Source organism: Juglans regia, chromosome 13 (genome assembly GCF_001411555.2).
Source record: "Juglans regia cultivar Chandler chromosome 13, Walnut 2.0, whole genome shotgun sequence".
NCBI lineage: Eukaryota > Viridiplantae > Streptophyta > Magnoliopsida > Fagales > Juglandaceae > Juglans > Juglans regia.
In genome coordinates this window covers 26,656,868-26,674,262 of record NC_049913.1, presented here as the reverse complement: position 1 = coordinate 26,674,262, position 17,395 = coordinate 26,656,868, and the positions used below count along the sequence as shown (strand labels likewise).

Sequence of the window (17,395 nt, the reverse complement as noted above, 5' to 3'; positions counted from 1 at the left end):
TTTTCAGTGAGCTCTCAGAGCTTCACTTCCAGTTGGAAAATAGTTGTACTGACTCTGCTGGATTGTTATCTGATATGGCTACGAGGATGAAGATCAAATATGATAAATATTGGGGGAATATTGAGAAGATAAATAGATTGCTATTTGTGGCTGTGATCCTTGACCCTCGAGTTAAGTTGGCCGTTCTAGAATTTTGGGTAAATTCCGTCCTCGGGGCAGTGAAGGCTGGAGAGTTTATTAGATTGCTAAAAAGTGATGTTGATGACTTATATCATCACTACAGTACTAGTGCTCAGCCTTCATCCGCAGTTGGTAGCTCCTCACATTCGAGGCCGACAGGATCGACAGTTCCTCAGGTGATACTGACCCATCTGTAGGGGTTAGAGGCAATCGTGTCATACGGCAGTATCATCAACTCATGTCAACAAGGAATATTATGCATTGTACATCTGAGGTTGAACGATATTTTATGGAAGCTGTCGAGGCACCTAGTGATGTATTTCAGTTATTAACTTGGTGGAAAGTTAATTCCACCAAGTATCCAGTCCTTTCCCGTGTGGCCCGAGATGTGCTAGCCATTCCTGTCACTACGGTTGCCTCAGAGTCGGCATTTAGCACTGGAGGTCGCGTGTTGGATGCTTATCGGAGTTCATTGTCACCGTCAACCGTGGAGGCCCTCGTTTGCACACAGAATTGGATAAGTGAAACGCCCATTGGACTAGATACCGTTGGCGTTGATGCCGAGAGCTATAGGCTTGAATCGGGTAAGTTTATATGCTTTTAAATGATGATTTAATTATTTTTAATGTTTCTAACTTCTACTTTTTATGATTTTATAGATCTAATTGTGAACCCTAACATAATTACCGATGATTGAGAGTTTGGAACGGACGCTACTTGAGAGTTGTGATGGAGTTGAGAGAACCTCATTTCTTGGTAAGAATCAAATTATTCTTTTACCGTATATAATTTTTTATTATCAATTTTTTTTCATTTATTGATTGCTACTTTCTATCTTCATTTCAGGCGTGACCAATGGAACATTGGGGTTTGAGTGAAACCCGTGTTTAATTTTTATGTAATTATATTTCAAGACTGAGTCATATTGTTATTACGTTATAAATGAGACTGTTATAACTTATGGCTGCATCATACATGTTATTTACTTTTTAAACTATTTATATAGTTATATTTATGTACTTATATCCCGAGCAAATACGTGGGATAAGTACTCTTTATTCTATAATTTCTATTAGTACTTATCCATCATCTCTCAAAAGTTTATAATTTATTATCCAACTGAAATTAATCGAATTATACAAATTCGTACCATCATTCTTTTCTATAAAATTTTAAATTTGTGTAATTTTCAACTCATGAGTCATGAGCACTTTTAATGCTAAATTTCAGGCGGACATAAAACAAATTAAAGATATAATCAAAATTCAGTAACAAAATCAGAACGAATATTTAAATTATTGAAAACTCTTGAATAAACCAAATATTTGTAGATGGTTAACTTTTAAAAAAATATATATATGTTGCCCACTATCTGAAACGAAATTGAACAACAAAATTTAAATAATAATAATAAAAAAAAATTCTGAAATTGAGTTCGGAGTCGGAGCTCCGACCTCCGTTCGGAACTCCCTCCGAACTCCAGTCGGAGATCCGATCGGAGGTCGGAGCTCCGACCTCCGATCGGAATCGGACTCCGACTACGTTCGGAGTCAGAGTCGGAGTCGGAGGGGAGTTTTGGCTCCGAATCCGGTCGGAGTCGAAGGTCGGAAATGACAACTCCGACTCCGTCGGAGTCGGAGCCCACCCCTAGAGTTGATGGCCCAAATTAGCTCCAAACAAGTCTTTCGATCAGGGGAGTCAGACAAATCGATATGGAAGACATCTTTAAATGGAATTTTCTCAGCAAAAACGGCTTGGCAAGTGTCTAGACAAGTGGGGCAACAAGTAAGTTGGGCAAGATGGCTATGGCATAAACTGGTTCCCAGCAAAATTTCTATATTTATGTGGAAAGATCTTTACAAGGCCATTCCAACTGATAGTCACATTCAAAATATGAAAGTATCCTTAGCCTCAAAATGTAATTGTTGCTCAAGGGCAGTCTGTGAATCCTTAGACCATATTTTGCTTACAGGGAAAGTAGCCTCTGCTATTTGGAGTTACTTTGCAATTGCATTGGGTCTAAAATATAGTGTGATTAGAAGTTGGCATGGGATGGTCCTGTGGTGGTTCAACAAAGCATCGAGTGTGTCCCAACTCAACTGTTTGATTGGCCTTTTTCCATCTACTATCAGCTGGGTATTATGGCTTAGAAGAAACTGACTCTATGATAATATCAACATGGTGGAAGAATAAAGGGGAGGTACCATGGTCAGTTAGGGAATATTGGGAGCTGATCAAGAATTGAGCTAATGATGGAAGAGTTATTTTCCTCCAACATATTTTTAGAGAGATCAACCAAGTGGCAGAGTTATCCAACACTTTCACTACTATTCATTAGTTGGAATGTTGAGAATAGACAAGTTGGGACTACCGGTCTGCTCAAATGGGGTTTATTATGTGTAGATAGTCCTACATGTTTCAATATAGTTTCTTTCTTAACACATTGACCTTGTCAAAGGGGTATGATGTTTCAATATGATTTTTCTCCACGATAAGTAAGGATTTTTCATCAATAAAATTAATTTTTTTCTAAAAAGAAAAATCATATGATTGATGTGTCACAATTTAAAGTGGCATATTAGTTGGGTACTAAGAATTGCAAAATTAATATATGATAAAGAAAAGTATTTGTATAATATATATATATAATAATATTTACAGTCGTAGAATGTGCAAGTATTGCACAATTTTTTAAAAAAAAGTGAGTAAATATGAGATTCACATGAAAAAATTAATTTATCATACCTTTTTCAAAAAAAAAAAAAATACGTGTATTTACACAAATTATGACTATATCTAACATTTATATATATATATATATATATAGATAAATTTAAGTTTAAAATATTGTATAAGTTTAAAATAGACAAATTTCATACAAGTCCTTATAAAAAAGTAGATCCCACTTTTAAAAAATATAAAAAAATTAATTTTTATTAGTAAAACTTATTATTTTATAAACAATTTGTATAAAATTTATCTATTTAAAATTTATATCTAACATTATTATTCAAATGAAAAAGTATCTACCTAATGAGCGGTTGGTGAAGCTTTTGTTAAAGGATATAATAGTCAACACAAATATAAAGAAAAGACTCCGCAATCTTGGAAAGTCATACACAACTGAACTGTCAAGTTGCCCACGATCTTGGCAAATCCCACGTGGTTAGCCAACTGAATCGCATTTGAACCAACGACAACATCATATTCAAACCTTTTTTTTTCAGACACCCAACTTTTTACCCTACCGACAATTCCTGCTCTTTCTTTTTTCTTATGTTTTGTTATATCTTTAAATATTTTTAAAAAAATATAATATTATTAAAAAATACTTATTTAATCAATAAAAAAAATTAAATTGAAAAAATATCTCGAAACTACCTCCTGGTGATCCAAGTATTTTCCTTTTATTTTTCCTTTTAGACCGTGCCTATCTTACTATAACTGAATTTATTCAATTCTCTTGGGGGAAAAAACTGTCTCTTTCTTTGAAAAACCTCTCCAGCTTCCATAAGAGCATCAGTATTGATATATGTATATGCATATATAAAATCACCTATTTTACATATCTATTTTGCTATTCAAGTAAAATTTTCACATTAACTTATACATATTTGAGACAAAATAATAATTATTACTTTTTTGTTAAAATTATTTTTTTTATATATTATATTAAAAATATAATAAAATGAAAAAAATATATATAATATATTATAATAATAAAATAAATGTACAAGTGAAGATTTATTGTATTGTTGAAGAAGGAAGAAAAAAAAAGGATTGTGAGAGAGAAAGAGTGGGATGAGAGATAAATAATGATTAAAATATGATTTGTAGAGTGAATAGTGGTTATCTAAATTTGGATAAGAACTGTTCATAGGTAGCTAAATATTTAGATATGCATAAGTCAATGTAGAAGATTTTAGAGTCATATTATGCAAATATGACTTTGTATATACATATGCATAGACCAATGCTAATGCTCAAACAGAATTTTTAAGCCTGGTTTAGATAAAAAATAATTTTAAAACATAAAAAATAATTTTAACTTTTTCAATTTTAAAACAAAAAATAATGTTAAAAAATAATATTATAATAATATCTTAATTTCAAAATATTTTTACTCGTCGGTAAGATATTGAAACGAGGTTAATTTTATTTATTTATTTTTTTTTATCGATCACTAAATTGCTAAACGGATTGAGTTATGTTTATTTTTTAAATCATGTTTAATAGTTCGGTTTGGATTCACAACTCATCTCACTACTATTCATCAATTTTAACTCATAAATTTCACTATTATTTATAACTCATCTCACTATTATTCACAACTCATCTCAATTCATCTTTAAATCTAAACGAGGCCTAAATGGGTTTTTCTTATTTATTTCTTGTACGAAGTTATAAGAGTATACAAATATTAACTTTTTCTGTATAAAATAAGAATGGTAAAAAAATTGAATGATAAAACACTAAAATAGGGAGTCTTTTACTTTCTTTAGTTAAGTATGAATAAAAAAAGAGAAATTATTTATATCAGCCTACAATTGGCTACATCCTCAACACATTCAGTGTGTTGATTTAAAAAAAAAAAAAAGATCATCACGATATGTGAAGAGTGCCGCCTGATGTATAGTCGGGCAAAAAAAAATGAGATGAATGATTATTTTGTATTAAATCTATGGTGGTGTACAAAATACTACTATTTTTTTGTGCACTTAATGATATTTATCTTCTTCAAATATTTATTCTTTCATCCCTAACATTTTATCATCTTTCATTTATATGTATTTGATTAATCTTAGTAATTGAAGAAGTTCATATTTAAACAACTTCACATAATCAAATTATAAGCAAAATTAACAATAGAATAAAATTAAAAACTGAACAAGATCAGGGATATTGCACGGGTGTGCATGTAGGACTGTTTATCATGGCCGGATTTTTTTCTTGCCCGATCCGGAACTCAAAAAACCGAATTCGGGTTTTGAATTCCGACCTAGAACACCAAGTTGCAAAATCTAGGTACACCCAGTTCGGTTATTGGATTTTACACCCACAACCCGAGTAATTTTTTTTTTTCTTTTGTCAGTTTGAATGTTTTGATTTTTTTTTGTCTTTTTCTTTGTGGGGGTATGAATAAATCTTTACAACTTCTTAATACTCTACATTCCATATTTTATATTTTTTTTAATTTTTATTATTTTTTTCTTTTATTAAATATTTATTATATAAAAAATAATAGAAAATTTGAAATAATTTTTAAAAAATAAACTTAAAAAAATATTAAAAAAATATTAAAAAATTTAAAAATACGTGGAGGAGATCATGCAGCAAAACTCGGTGGTCTTATCCATCTCTTCTTGTATCTTCTCTGCTTTCCTCTCTCTCTCCTCTCAAAAGCTGCAGGTAGGGTTGCAACGTGTGAGAGAGTCATATTTATTACCCATGGTCCTGTCAGGGACCTGCATTTCCATGCCTGCCTTCCATTTTTTTTACTTCCAGCTGAGCTTCCTCTTTAGAAAGGAGAAAAAAAAGGGCAAAAATTAAAGAACCAAAGACAGTTTAAGAGCACAAAAAAACCTTGTCAAATCTGCAAACCAAAAGAGAAAAGAACCATTTCTCTGAACCTCCCAATCTATCTTTCTCAGTCCCCACACTCCAGATTTATTTATTTATTTTTCTTTCTTTCCTTACAGTGAGAGACTTTCTTGTTTCAGTGAAAACGCAGTAAGTGTGTCTCTTCCTTCATGTTCTAGCTACTCAAACACAGCCAACTTCAATCCAAGCCTAATCCCATTGGTGCAAAACTCATCCGGGTTCTGGCTCGGGACTGATCTGGGCTAACCCGGTCTGGTTCCATCCCGGATTTGAACCCGGGTTCCCTGGACTTGGATTAACAGTCCTATGTGCGTGTAGCTTCTACAAAGAAGTTATATATATGAAGAAAAGTAAGTCCAATTTTATATTTTTTTAAACCTCAAGAAATGTTCTCATGTTTAATATATGTATATTATTATATACATTCATTTCAATTGCAAAGAGAGTTAAGAATGTTCATAGTAGACTGTTTTATGTATACGAGAAAAGGGTAAACTAGTTCAATCGTTTTCAAAAACGATCGAGTGTATTTTTTTTACTGACTTTTCGGTTCATCTTCCTGTCTTATTTTCCTCTCATGATACAGTAGCATGAGTTGGACAACTTGGAGTCATTGACAACTTGGAATCATTGACTTTCTTACATAAAAAACTGAGAAAAAAAGCAGCAGCTAAAACTGTAACTTGCTAATTGCTTCATTTTAGAGGGGTTGAGGCACTAAACATGTGCCGGTAAGGTCTCATCAGAGGGTCGGGTTACAGAGTCTTCTTTTCTGCCTCTCTCTCTTACGCTATTCTCTGCAAATTTCAAGCTTGCTTTGTGAAAACCTTTCTCCTTCTCATTTGAGTTCCATTCAGACAGGTAATAATCTTCCTCTGTAGCATGCGTTTTAGTTGATGGGCCACAAAACATGCCACCCCATTGTGGGAAGTGTATTAAGCATAATGGAAGGGTGCAGCATATCATCATGACACCCATTAGAGTTATTCCTGTTTCTTTTGAATATCTGGATCCTCTGAAGAAAATTAGTTGCGTCAGAACTGCCCCTACATTTCCACCACCCCCTGTCATACCAGATACGACCCCAAGTGACCTGAACAATGTAACATGTTAAGAGTAGCAACTACTTGTTTATATTCCATAAAGAAGAAAGGTTGACAGTTTAACCTTGCGGAATCCAACAAGATTAAGGATGAATTAGGTTCTAAATATCATCTCTTTTACTCTCTGAAAGGGTTTTTTTTTTTGGGGATCCCTCTTGTTAATTTTGATGCTTTCTTGACAGTTTAGCTTCTCTTTCGAAGGCTGTTGGTTTTTCTTTGAGTCACAATAGCTGATATTATCGAATGTCATACTGGAAAAATTTAGATACTAAAAGTACTCGGAAAAAAATGTACCTGCGAGAAACAAAAGGCACCACCCCGAATGTCAGTCCACATGCAGCTTGGACAAACACAGAGAATGCAATCATCACGACGATGGATGCACTTAAAGATCCCACCTGTCCAAGAACTACACAAAGCAAACCTCCCAAGGTCTGCACCGTCCACAAGGCCCAGATCCTTCCCCTCATTCCGAACCTCTTTGCCATTAAATCCGAGAGAAATCCTCCTGCAGGTCTAGAGAACAGGTTTGCTAGCCCGAAACTTGCTGCTATCATTCCTGCAGTTTGGAGTTTTAGATTGAATCGGTCAAAAAAGTACTCTGCTATAATGTTGTCCACAGTCAGTTCTACCCCAAAGCAGTAGCCGTAAGTCAAGGCCAGAATCCACCCTCTATAATTCGTGACCCCATAATAGAACACCCATGAAAATTTATCCTTCGGCTTATCTCCAGATTTCTGCAGGCCGTGGAAGTTCCCGTCGGGCATGTCCTGCCCAAAGATCAAAATAAAGAACGCCGCTAATGTTTGAAACAGAGCAGGAATGAAGAAGGCAATTCGCCAAGCCGTAAATTTGACAGCACCAATGTCACGAATGATGCCAAACACAAGGGGCATGATGAGTTGTGTTGCTCCGCCGCCCAGGTTTCCCCATCCAGCTGCAACGCCATTGGCGGTTCCAACTACTGGAGCAGAGAACATAGAGCTCATCCAGAATTGAGTCGAGACAAAAGTGGCAAGGGAGAAGCCCGTGAAGAAGCGTACGAGGAGGAAAGATATAGGAGAGGAGGCAAGGGAAGTAAAGTAAACTGCTGGTGCAGTGAGGAGGATGAGTGATGCAGAGGCGAGGCGGGGTCCAAACAAGTCGCAGGCAGTCCCCATGGCAACCCTGGCAAAGACTGCACCAGAGACTGATGCAATTCCTGCATTGCCAATATCAGTGGATGTGAGGTTGAGGTTATCTCGAATGATTGGGAGTAGCGGTGGAGCGGCAAAAGAAGACACAAAACAAGCAAAGAAGGAAATCCAAGACAGATGAAATGCTCGCATGTGAGGTGCTGAAACTGAGAATAAGCTGAATTCGGTGGCCTTGTGTTCTGAGTCGACCGGGAGCGCAAACTTAATATGAGGTTTTGATTCTACTTCCATATTTGTATTTCTCAGAAAGAATAGATTAAGCAAACTGTAATCTGCGTATGAATACTGTGGTGATCTTTAAGGCAAGTAGGTAACCTCTTCATGTTGAGAATTTAATAGCCCTTTCATATTCTATATAAATTGGACAATCAGTAACGATTCGGTTTTGTGAATTGGAAAATCGTGTTTGAGAACAGATGGCTTTTGTGAGAGCCAAAGGTAAGTTTTGGGAACACTGAAATGTGCGTGCATGTTCGCCGAGTCTCATTTTTTCTTTGGAGTTTACAGATGCAAAAGAGTGAGGCGACTTGAAATTCAAAGGCGTGGAAGGGAGTTGTTGGCAGGGAGTGTCAGGAAAGTTTGATTTTTATTTGGCCGGCCATGAGCTTCACAGGTTTCCTTGTAAATTGAAGCATGCATTGACTTTGTGGAACTCGCTCGGAAAGCCATGCCTTGGTACCAGATTCTTTTCTCACGATTCTTTCACCCATAATGATATGCTTCGTATTACATTTAAATAGATAATTAATAAATAAAAATATGCCACGTGGATAAGAGTAATTTCAAATTATTAAATCTAAAATAAAAAACATGTCTCTTAGTCCAGAAGGCTCTCCAAGATGCATGAATAAGAAGGGTTCTTGGAAAAAAAAAAAAAAAAGATTTCTTTTTGGTCAAATCCGATTTACTGTGAAAGTGTTTATAAAAGAAAAAAAAAAAAACGAGGGTATTTTGGTCGCGAGTGGAAAGATAACCCCTTGAAGTCTGACGTAATCTTCAATGTTAATTTGGATTGGGAGGCTAGTTTGGTCACTTTTGTCCTTTAACTTTTATTTTTTTTTTTAATTTTTTGTTAGGCGAGGAATATTCAATGACTATGATGTTCATGGAATCATTTCGACATTTCCGAAGTCGTCGGAAGTTTTATTATACTCAACGACACTTTTTTTTTTCTTCTTTCGAGTGGTAGTGCATGAATTCGGATATGGATTGCTTGTAATTCGGGTAAAAATACCATGTGATACTCCCTAGGGGACTTACGGGAGATGACGTGCAAATATGTACGTGCCATTTCAGTCGAAACAATACTAGCTACTGTTGATTAGTTTTTCTTCTCTTAGACTTGAATTCAAATTTTAAACAATAACGGAAATATTTTTATCTATAGGTTCCAAGAAAAGTTCTTCTCATTATATTTACACTACACATCATACGTGATTTTTTTTCCTTACTAAATATGTAATATATGGATGATAGTAGAATAATTTTTTTAGTTTAGAAAGAAAAAAAAAAAAATCATGTGTGATATGTAGTATAGGGATAATGAATAGAAGGGCTCATGTTCTAAACCCTCCAAATATTTCATAACATTCCAAGACCCGCCTAGTCTCGATGTTGGTTGCTCTTGGGATTCGTCACTCTTGTGCCTCCAACATTGGCACAACTACCAAAGACAACGTGGCTGCCTCCGACGTTTTCGTATTTTGTTGTTTTCTTTTAATGTATAACGTGGCTATCACGTGGCAGAACCATGTCAAACATTAAAATCAGCGGTATAGTCCAACGATTGAGTAGCATTTCTATTTGAACCCGAAGGCAATAGAAGGCAATAAAAAAAAATGAAAATGAGAGTGATAGAGTTAGGGAGGACCATATATATTGTGATTTTCTTCAAACGATTTACATACACATTTTCCTTATTTTCTTAGTACTTTAAATTTCTTGAAAAGTGAGGACAAATTGGTTATTTTGAAATTTTGTTTTGTCTGACTTCCATTCTTTTCCCCTTTCTGATGAGTAGATGAAATGATGCCCTAAACTCAAAATAAATCTCTCTCTCTCTCTCTCTCTCTCTATATACTTTATATAAAGGGTATAGTACTTTTGTGAAGTTTTGAGAAATGAGAACTATCATAGGAAAGCAAGCGGGGAAAAAAAATACTGGTTGGACACAAACACTATGAAAAAAATGATTAATTATTTTTCTTCAATATTTTCTTCAATAGGTATAAATTTATGATTGAAAATTTTTCATTTAAAATGAGTAATTATTACCTAAAATTTCTCCTTTAAATGAATAACTATTCCGAAATGGTACACCAAACGTATTGGTGCAGAAATATTCTATTTCAATGACTCAACCAAAACGTAATCTAAGACTTTGCCTAATACACATACTTAGTTCTTTCACAAACGATATATGCATCAAAGATAAAATAAAAAGAAACTTATACAAACCCATGTAGAAAACTCTGAGAATACTAACAAAATAGGTGTGTGGGGTTCCATGCACTACCACATACATGGCACGTGGCACCACTTGAGGACAATTTGTGAATCATGCCGATGGTATAGAGAAAAGTAGCCCGACTGGCCTGCAACACATTAGCAAGGTGCGTGGTAGTAGTAGGTAGTTAGAAAGTAATAATTATGAGATTTTCTCTTCCTGCAAAAATTAAAAACATAAGGAAATAAAGGAAAAAAAGTATTGAGAAATATGAAAAATGGCTTAGAAAAAGGGATCCAGTAGGAAAAGTAAAAAATAACAAAAATAGGAACAGAATAAGTTGTGGATGAGAAGCGTGGTGAGAACATGTGGCCCTCGCATGTGCCAATGATGACACTTGAGGGGTAGACAAAAACCTATTAAACTAGAGAAATAATACTCAGCCGCTTGGAGTATTCTGCTGCTTTTGATCGCTTGATGTGGTTCTACCACGTTATAGCCATGTTTTACATTAAAGGAAAAAACAACAAAACACGAAAACGCAGAGGGATTTCGAAATGACTAATTAATTTTCTTCAATAGGAATAAATTTATGTTTGGAAAATTTTCCTTTTAATGGGAATAATTAATGCCTAAAATTTAGAAAGTAATTTGATTACTATCATCAAATAGAAAGATAGAATCAAGAAGGAAGAGTAAACTAAATAGAGAACCCACAACTTCTCTAGCTAAAAAACATAAGTGTGAAATCTCAAATGCAACCAAAAAAGTTTCAAAATAGGCCCTAAAGACAATACATGTAAAAGAGTTTTGAGGGAGAAGAGAATATGAGTCTTAGAGGACCTATACTTTGCATGTTGATCTGAACCAAAAAGGCAATATAAAAAAAGAAAATGAGAGTGGTAGAGTTAGGGAGGACCATATATATCGTGATATTCTTCAAATGATGTACAGATTAATCTTCCTTGTTTTTTTAGTACTTTAATTTTTATGAAAATCGAGCACAAACTATTTCAATTTTTTTTTTGTTCGACATCCACTCTTTTCCCCTTTTCAATGAGTTGATGGCCCGATACCCTAAACTCAAAATATCTCTCTCTCTCTCTCTCTCTCTCTCTCTCTCTCTCTCTCTCTCTCTCTCTCTCTCTCTCTCTCTCTCTCTCTCTCTCTGTGTGTATGCTTTATATAGAAAGTATAGTACTTTTATCAATCTTTGAGAAGTGAAAACTATCATAGGAAAGCAAGAGAAAAAAATTGGCTGGAGACAAACGCTATGAACAAAAGGATTAATTATTATTTTTCAAAAGGAATAAATTTATTATTGACAATTTTTTCTTTCATGGGAGTAACTAATGCCTAGAATTTAGAAAGTAATTTCAATTCCATCATTAAATAGAAAGATAGAATCAAGAAGAGTAAGCATAAGAGAGAACCAACAACTTGTCTAGCTAGAAAACGTATTTGTCAAATCTCAAATGCAATCAAAGAAGCTACAAAATAGGCCCAAATGACAATAAATGTAAAAGATTTTTGAGGGAGAAGAGAAGATCAGCATTAGAGAACCTACACTTTGCATGTCTATTCAAACCAAGGAGGCAAAAAAAAAAAAAAAAAAAAAATGAAAATGAGAGTGATAGAGTTAGGGAGGACCATATATATTTTGATCTTCTTCAAATGATGTATAGACAAATCTTTCTTGTTTTCTTAGTACTTCAAAATTTTCAAAAAGTGACGACAAATAGGTTCTTTCAAAATGTTTATTTGTCCGACGTCCACTCTTTTTCCCCTTTCCGATGAGACGAAACATAATCCAAAACTTTGCCTAATACATCCTCTTAGTTTTTTCATAGATGATATATGCATCAAAGATCAACTAAAAATAAAATTATAAAAACCCATGTAGAAAACCTTGAGAATATAACAAGATACGTGTGCGTGGGTTCCATGTGTAGCCACATAGGTGACACGTAGGCCCCACATGACAACAATCTGTAAAGCACATTGATGGAATAGAGGAAGTAGCTCAACTGGCCTCCAGCCCATTAGTGGGGTTCATGGTAGTAGTAGGTAGTTAGAAAGTAATAACTTTGAGATTTTTCTTTTTTGGAAAAAATAAAAACATAAGGAATACAAAGGGAAAAAGTATTGGAAAAAAAAAATACTAAAATGGGTTAGAAAAAAAGATCAATTAGGAAAATAAAAGGTAACAAAATTAGGCATAGAAAGAGTTGCGGATGGGTTGGCGAGGTGACGGCATGTGACCCTCATGCATGCCAATGATAACACTTGAGGGGTCTATATGAGAGAAAGTGGTTTATAGCTAGGAATGGGTGGGTTTGGCGAAGGTTGCGAAGGACATAACAATTAATAATGCCAAATCTTATTAAAAATGCCTAGAAAAGCCTATTGAAAAAGAGAAATGATGCTCGGCTGCTTGGAGTATGCCACTACTTTTGCCAACTTGATGTGGTTTTACCACATGGCATCCACATTTTACATTTTAAATAAACAACAAAACATGAAAATGCAGAAGGATTCTGAAAAGTGAGGACAAACTAGTAATCTTCAAATTTTGTTTCCTTCGGTGTGCGTTCTTTCCCTTTTTCCAAATGAGCTAATGGTCAATTATCTTAAAATCAAACAAGATCTCTCTCTCTCTCTCTCTCTCTCTATCTCTCTCTCTCTCTTTCATTGAAGTTTTGACAATCGGCGAAGCATGACGATGGTATAGAGGAAAGTAGCTTAGCTGACCTCCAGCCTATTAGTAAGGTGTGTAACAGTAGTAGATAGTTAGGAAGTAATAACTTTGTGATTCTCCCTCCATGTGAAAAATAAAAACTAAGGAAAATAAAGGGAAAAAAGTATTAAAAAAATGACTTAGAAAAAGAGATCTAGTAGGAAAATAAAAGGTAACGAAAATAGATATAGAAATAATTGCGGATGGGTGGCGTTGTGACGACCTGTGGTCCACATGAGGGCAAGTGGTTTGTAACAGGGAATGAGCGGGTTTGGTGAAGGTTGTGGAAGACATAACAACTAATAATACCTAAAAAATTCGATTAAAAATTGGGTAGAAAAACCTAATAAAAAAGATGAATGCTAATCGTCCACTTGAGTATAGCACTACTTTTGACTGCTTGACATGGTTTTGCTACGTGGCATCCACATTTTGCAATTAAGAAAAAAAAAACACTAAAATGCAGAATGATTTTGAAAAGTAAGGACAAACTAGTAATCTTGAAATTTTATTTTGTCTGTTGTGCATTCTTTTCCCCCCTCCCGATGAGCTGATGGTCTGTTACCCTAATCTGTGTGTGTGTATGTGTGTGTGCGCGCGCGCGCCTTATATAATGAGTATCAATGAGAAAATAAAAACAAATTTATACAAATTTATGCAGAAAATCAGGAGAATACAAACAAAATAGGTGTACGTGGATTTCGTGTGTTGCCACATAAGTGGCACATGGACCCCATGCAACAACAAGTGGTGAAGCATGCTGATGATGTAGAGGAAAGTAGCTCAATTGGACTCCAGCCCATTAGTGAGGTGCGTGGCAGTAGCAGGTAGTTAGAAATCAATACCTTTGAGATTTTTCCTTCCTGGAAAAAATAAAAATGCATGGAAAAAAAGAGAACAAAATATTGAAAAATGACTAAAATGGCTTAGAGAAAAGGGATCCGAAAACAAAAAGTAACAAAAATAGGCATAGAAAGAGTTGCGAATGGGCTGGGCAGTGATGACGTGTGGCCCACATGCCAATGACAAGACTTGAGGGATTTGCATGAGGGCAAGTGGTTTGTAGCTAGGAATGGGTGTGTATAGTACTTTTGTGAAACTTTAAGAACTGACAATTGTTATAGGAAAGTAAGCGTGAAAAAAATTGGTTGTAGACAAACGCCACGAACAAAATGAATAATTATTTTTCTTCAATGGGTATAAATTTATTATTGGCAATTTTTACTTTATATGAGTAATTATTGCCTAGACTTACTCATTTAAAGGAATAACTATTCTGAAACAGTACACCAAATGCACCGGTACAAAAATATTCTAAATGTCTAAATTTATAAATATTCTGAAACCGCCACTAAAATGTGATTCAAAACTTTGCCTAATGTTGCGGATAGGTGGCGTAGTGATAACATGTGGCCTGCATGCCAATGACGACACTTGAGGGTTCCGCATGAGAACATGTGGTTTAAGGTGGTTTGTTACTGGGAATGAACAGATTTGGCAGAGGTTGTGGAGGACACTCCAATGGTGAAGCACATGCTTGTAAAAAATGAATTGGGACAATAGGTCTATCTAACTTCCGAAACTCAAATCAAATGGAGAAAAACAAGGTATTTCACAAGCATTCTCAACACCCAAAAATTAATATAGAAAACCACTTGCTGAAATAGTTTTAAAGTAGTACTGAAACAAAATTAGGGATGCAATTGAATCTCTCAATAACGTTTCCCTTTGACAGAATTTCATTTATTTCCTTCGATTTTTTCTTCCTCTTCTCTCTTCTGTAGAGCTTTCAAACTTTTCCCTGGTAGATATTTTTTATGCATTATACATAATTAAGTTTGGAAAATAATAATGAAAGTAATGAGTTAATTAAAACCAAGTGTTTTTTTGGGTGGGGGCTTTGGGGGTTTAAGGTTAGATGTTAACACAATAGGTGTGTGATTCCTTCTAGATCAAATTTCGTACATTTTGTCCATTCTGGCCTGGTTATTGTATTTCGGCCAGAATACTGGTTTTGTTCAAAATTTATATATGTTGCACTTTTAAAAAGACTTCGAAAAGTGAGGAAAAACTAATGATTCCGAAATTTTATTTTATTCGATGCACTTTCTTTTCCCGCTTCATGATGAGCTGATGGCCTGTACCCTAAAATAAACTCTCTCTCACTCTCTCTCACATATGCTTCGTATGGAAAGTATAGTACTTTTGTGAAGATTTAAGATGTGAGAAATATCATAAGAAAGCAAGCAGAAAAAAAAAAATTGGATGGAGACAAACCCCAAGAACAAAATGATTAATTGTTTTTCTTCAATAGGAATAGATTTATGATTGGCAATTTTTCATTTAAACGGACTATGTGTGCTGAGAAAATATATGTAATTGAGTTCTGATAAAGAAGAGAATATGAGTCTTAGCGAACCTATGCTCTGCATATCTATCTGAACCAATAAGACAATAGAAAAAATGAAAATGAGAGTGAAAAAGTTAGAGAGGACTAAATATATAGTGATCTTCTTTAAACAATGTACAAACACATTTTTCTTTCCTTTTAGTACTTCAATTTTTTTGAAAAGTGAGGACAAATAGGTAATTTTGAAACTCTATTTTGTCCGGCACCCATTGTATTCCCCCTTGCCGATAAGCTGGTCTCTCTCTCTCTCTCTCTCTCTCTCTTCTCTCTCTGTCTTTCTTGTTGTATAGTTTTTATGGAGAGTATAATATTTTTTAAAACTTTGAGAAGTGAGAACTATTATTGGAAATCAAACGGTAAAAATTTGGCTAGAGACAAACCCTAGGAACAAAATGATTAATTAATTTGCTTCAAGAGGAGTGGATCTGTAATTGGCAACTTTTCCTTTGAATAGAGTAATCATTGCCTCAAATTTCTACTATAAAGAAATCATTATTCTGAAACGGTACACAAAACGTACCGGTACTGAAATATTTTGTTCCAATGTCGTAACCAAAATGACCGCCGAAACGTAATACAAAACTTTGCCTAATACACTCAATTTTTTTAGAGACAACATATGCATCAAGGATAAAATAAAAATAAACTCTCACGAACCATGTAGAAAAATCAGATAATACTAACAAAATAGGCGTGTGTGGATTCCATGCACTACTACATAGGTGGCACATGAGCCCCGCTCGATGATAATGGGTGGAGCTCACTGTTGGTATAGAGGAAATTAGTTCAACTAACCTCTAACATATAAGTGAGGTGCATGACCGTAGTTGATAATTAAAAACGATAAGTCTGAGATTTTTCTTTCCTACAATAAATAAAAACACAAGGAAAACAGAGGGAAAAAGAAAATAAAGAGAAAAGAGTATTGGAAAAATAAAGTAAAATGATTTTATAAAGAAATGGATCTAACAGAGAAACAAAAATAGGCATAAAAAGGGTTGCAGATGGGTGATGCAACGATGACATGTGGCCCTCATGCATGCTAATGACGACAATTGAGGATCCACATGAGGGCAGATGGTTTGTTGATGGGAATGGATATATTTGGTGGAGGTTGTGGAGGGCACACCAATGGTGAAACACAAGCTAGTAGAAAATGGATAGGGACAACCGATCTAACTTCCAAAATTCAAACCAAAATGGAGAAAAAAAAGGTATTTCAAAAGCATTCCCAACACCCAAAAACTTATATAGAAAACCACTTACTGAAACTGTTTTACAATAGTACTGAAACAAAATTAGGGATGCAATTGAATCTCTCTATAATGTTCATCTTTGAAGAAATTTCTTTTCTTTTCTTATTTTTCTTTTTATTTTTTATTTTTTATTTCTTCTCTTTTCCATCAAGCATTCAAACTTTCCCCTAGAATTCATTTTTTTATGCATTATACATTATACAAGTTTAAGTTTGGAAAACAAAATTGAAAGTAATGAGTTAATTAATGTAACGTCCATCCTTGTGGTAGGACTTTAGAAAATAATTTAAGAAAATGAGATGGGAATTATTGAACTTTTAGAACTTTTCCCTTTCCTTCCTAAGATATAAAAAATTCTATATTTAAAATTAAAACATGTTTTGTATATTAAAAGAGAGTTTATAACGGAAATTATTAAATTAAATTAAAAGGCCTTTTACAAAAAAAATTGATTTTCACACATTAC

At 34.3% G+C, this 17,395-nt stretch overlaps 1 protein-coding gene across 1 annotated transcript; it reads right to left on the bottom strand.

The window, feature by feature from the left end:
• Positions 1-6,277: 6,277 nt before the first annotated feature.
• Positions 6,278-8,490, bottom strand: LOC108979104 (high affinity nitrate transporter 2.5-like). Its single transcript, XM_018949698.2, has 2 exons — positions 7,179-8,490; positions 6,278-6,874 (listed from the first exon to the last, which is right to left on the bottom strand). The coding sequence occupies exons 1-2, from the start codon at positions 8,309-8,311 to the stop codon at positions 6,499-6,501; spliced, it is 1,509 nt and encodes a 502-aa protein (XP_018805243.1). The 5' UTR covers positions 8,312-8,490; the 3' UTR covers positions 6,278-6,498.
• Positions 8,491-17,395: the final 8,905 nt, after the last annotated feature.

Bases quoted from the DNA above. Each gene is read 5' to 3' on its own strand.
- LOC108979104 (XM_018949698.2), bottom strand. From the start codon at position 8,311: ATGGAAGTAGAATCAAAACCTCATATTAAGTTTGCGCTCCCGGTCGAC. The intron at 6,875-7,178 runs GTACATTTTTTT...TACATTGTTCAG, and splicing joins GTGCCTTTTGTTTCTCGCAG to GTCACTTGGGGTCGTATCTG.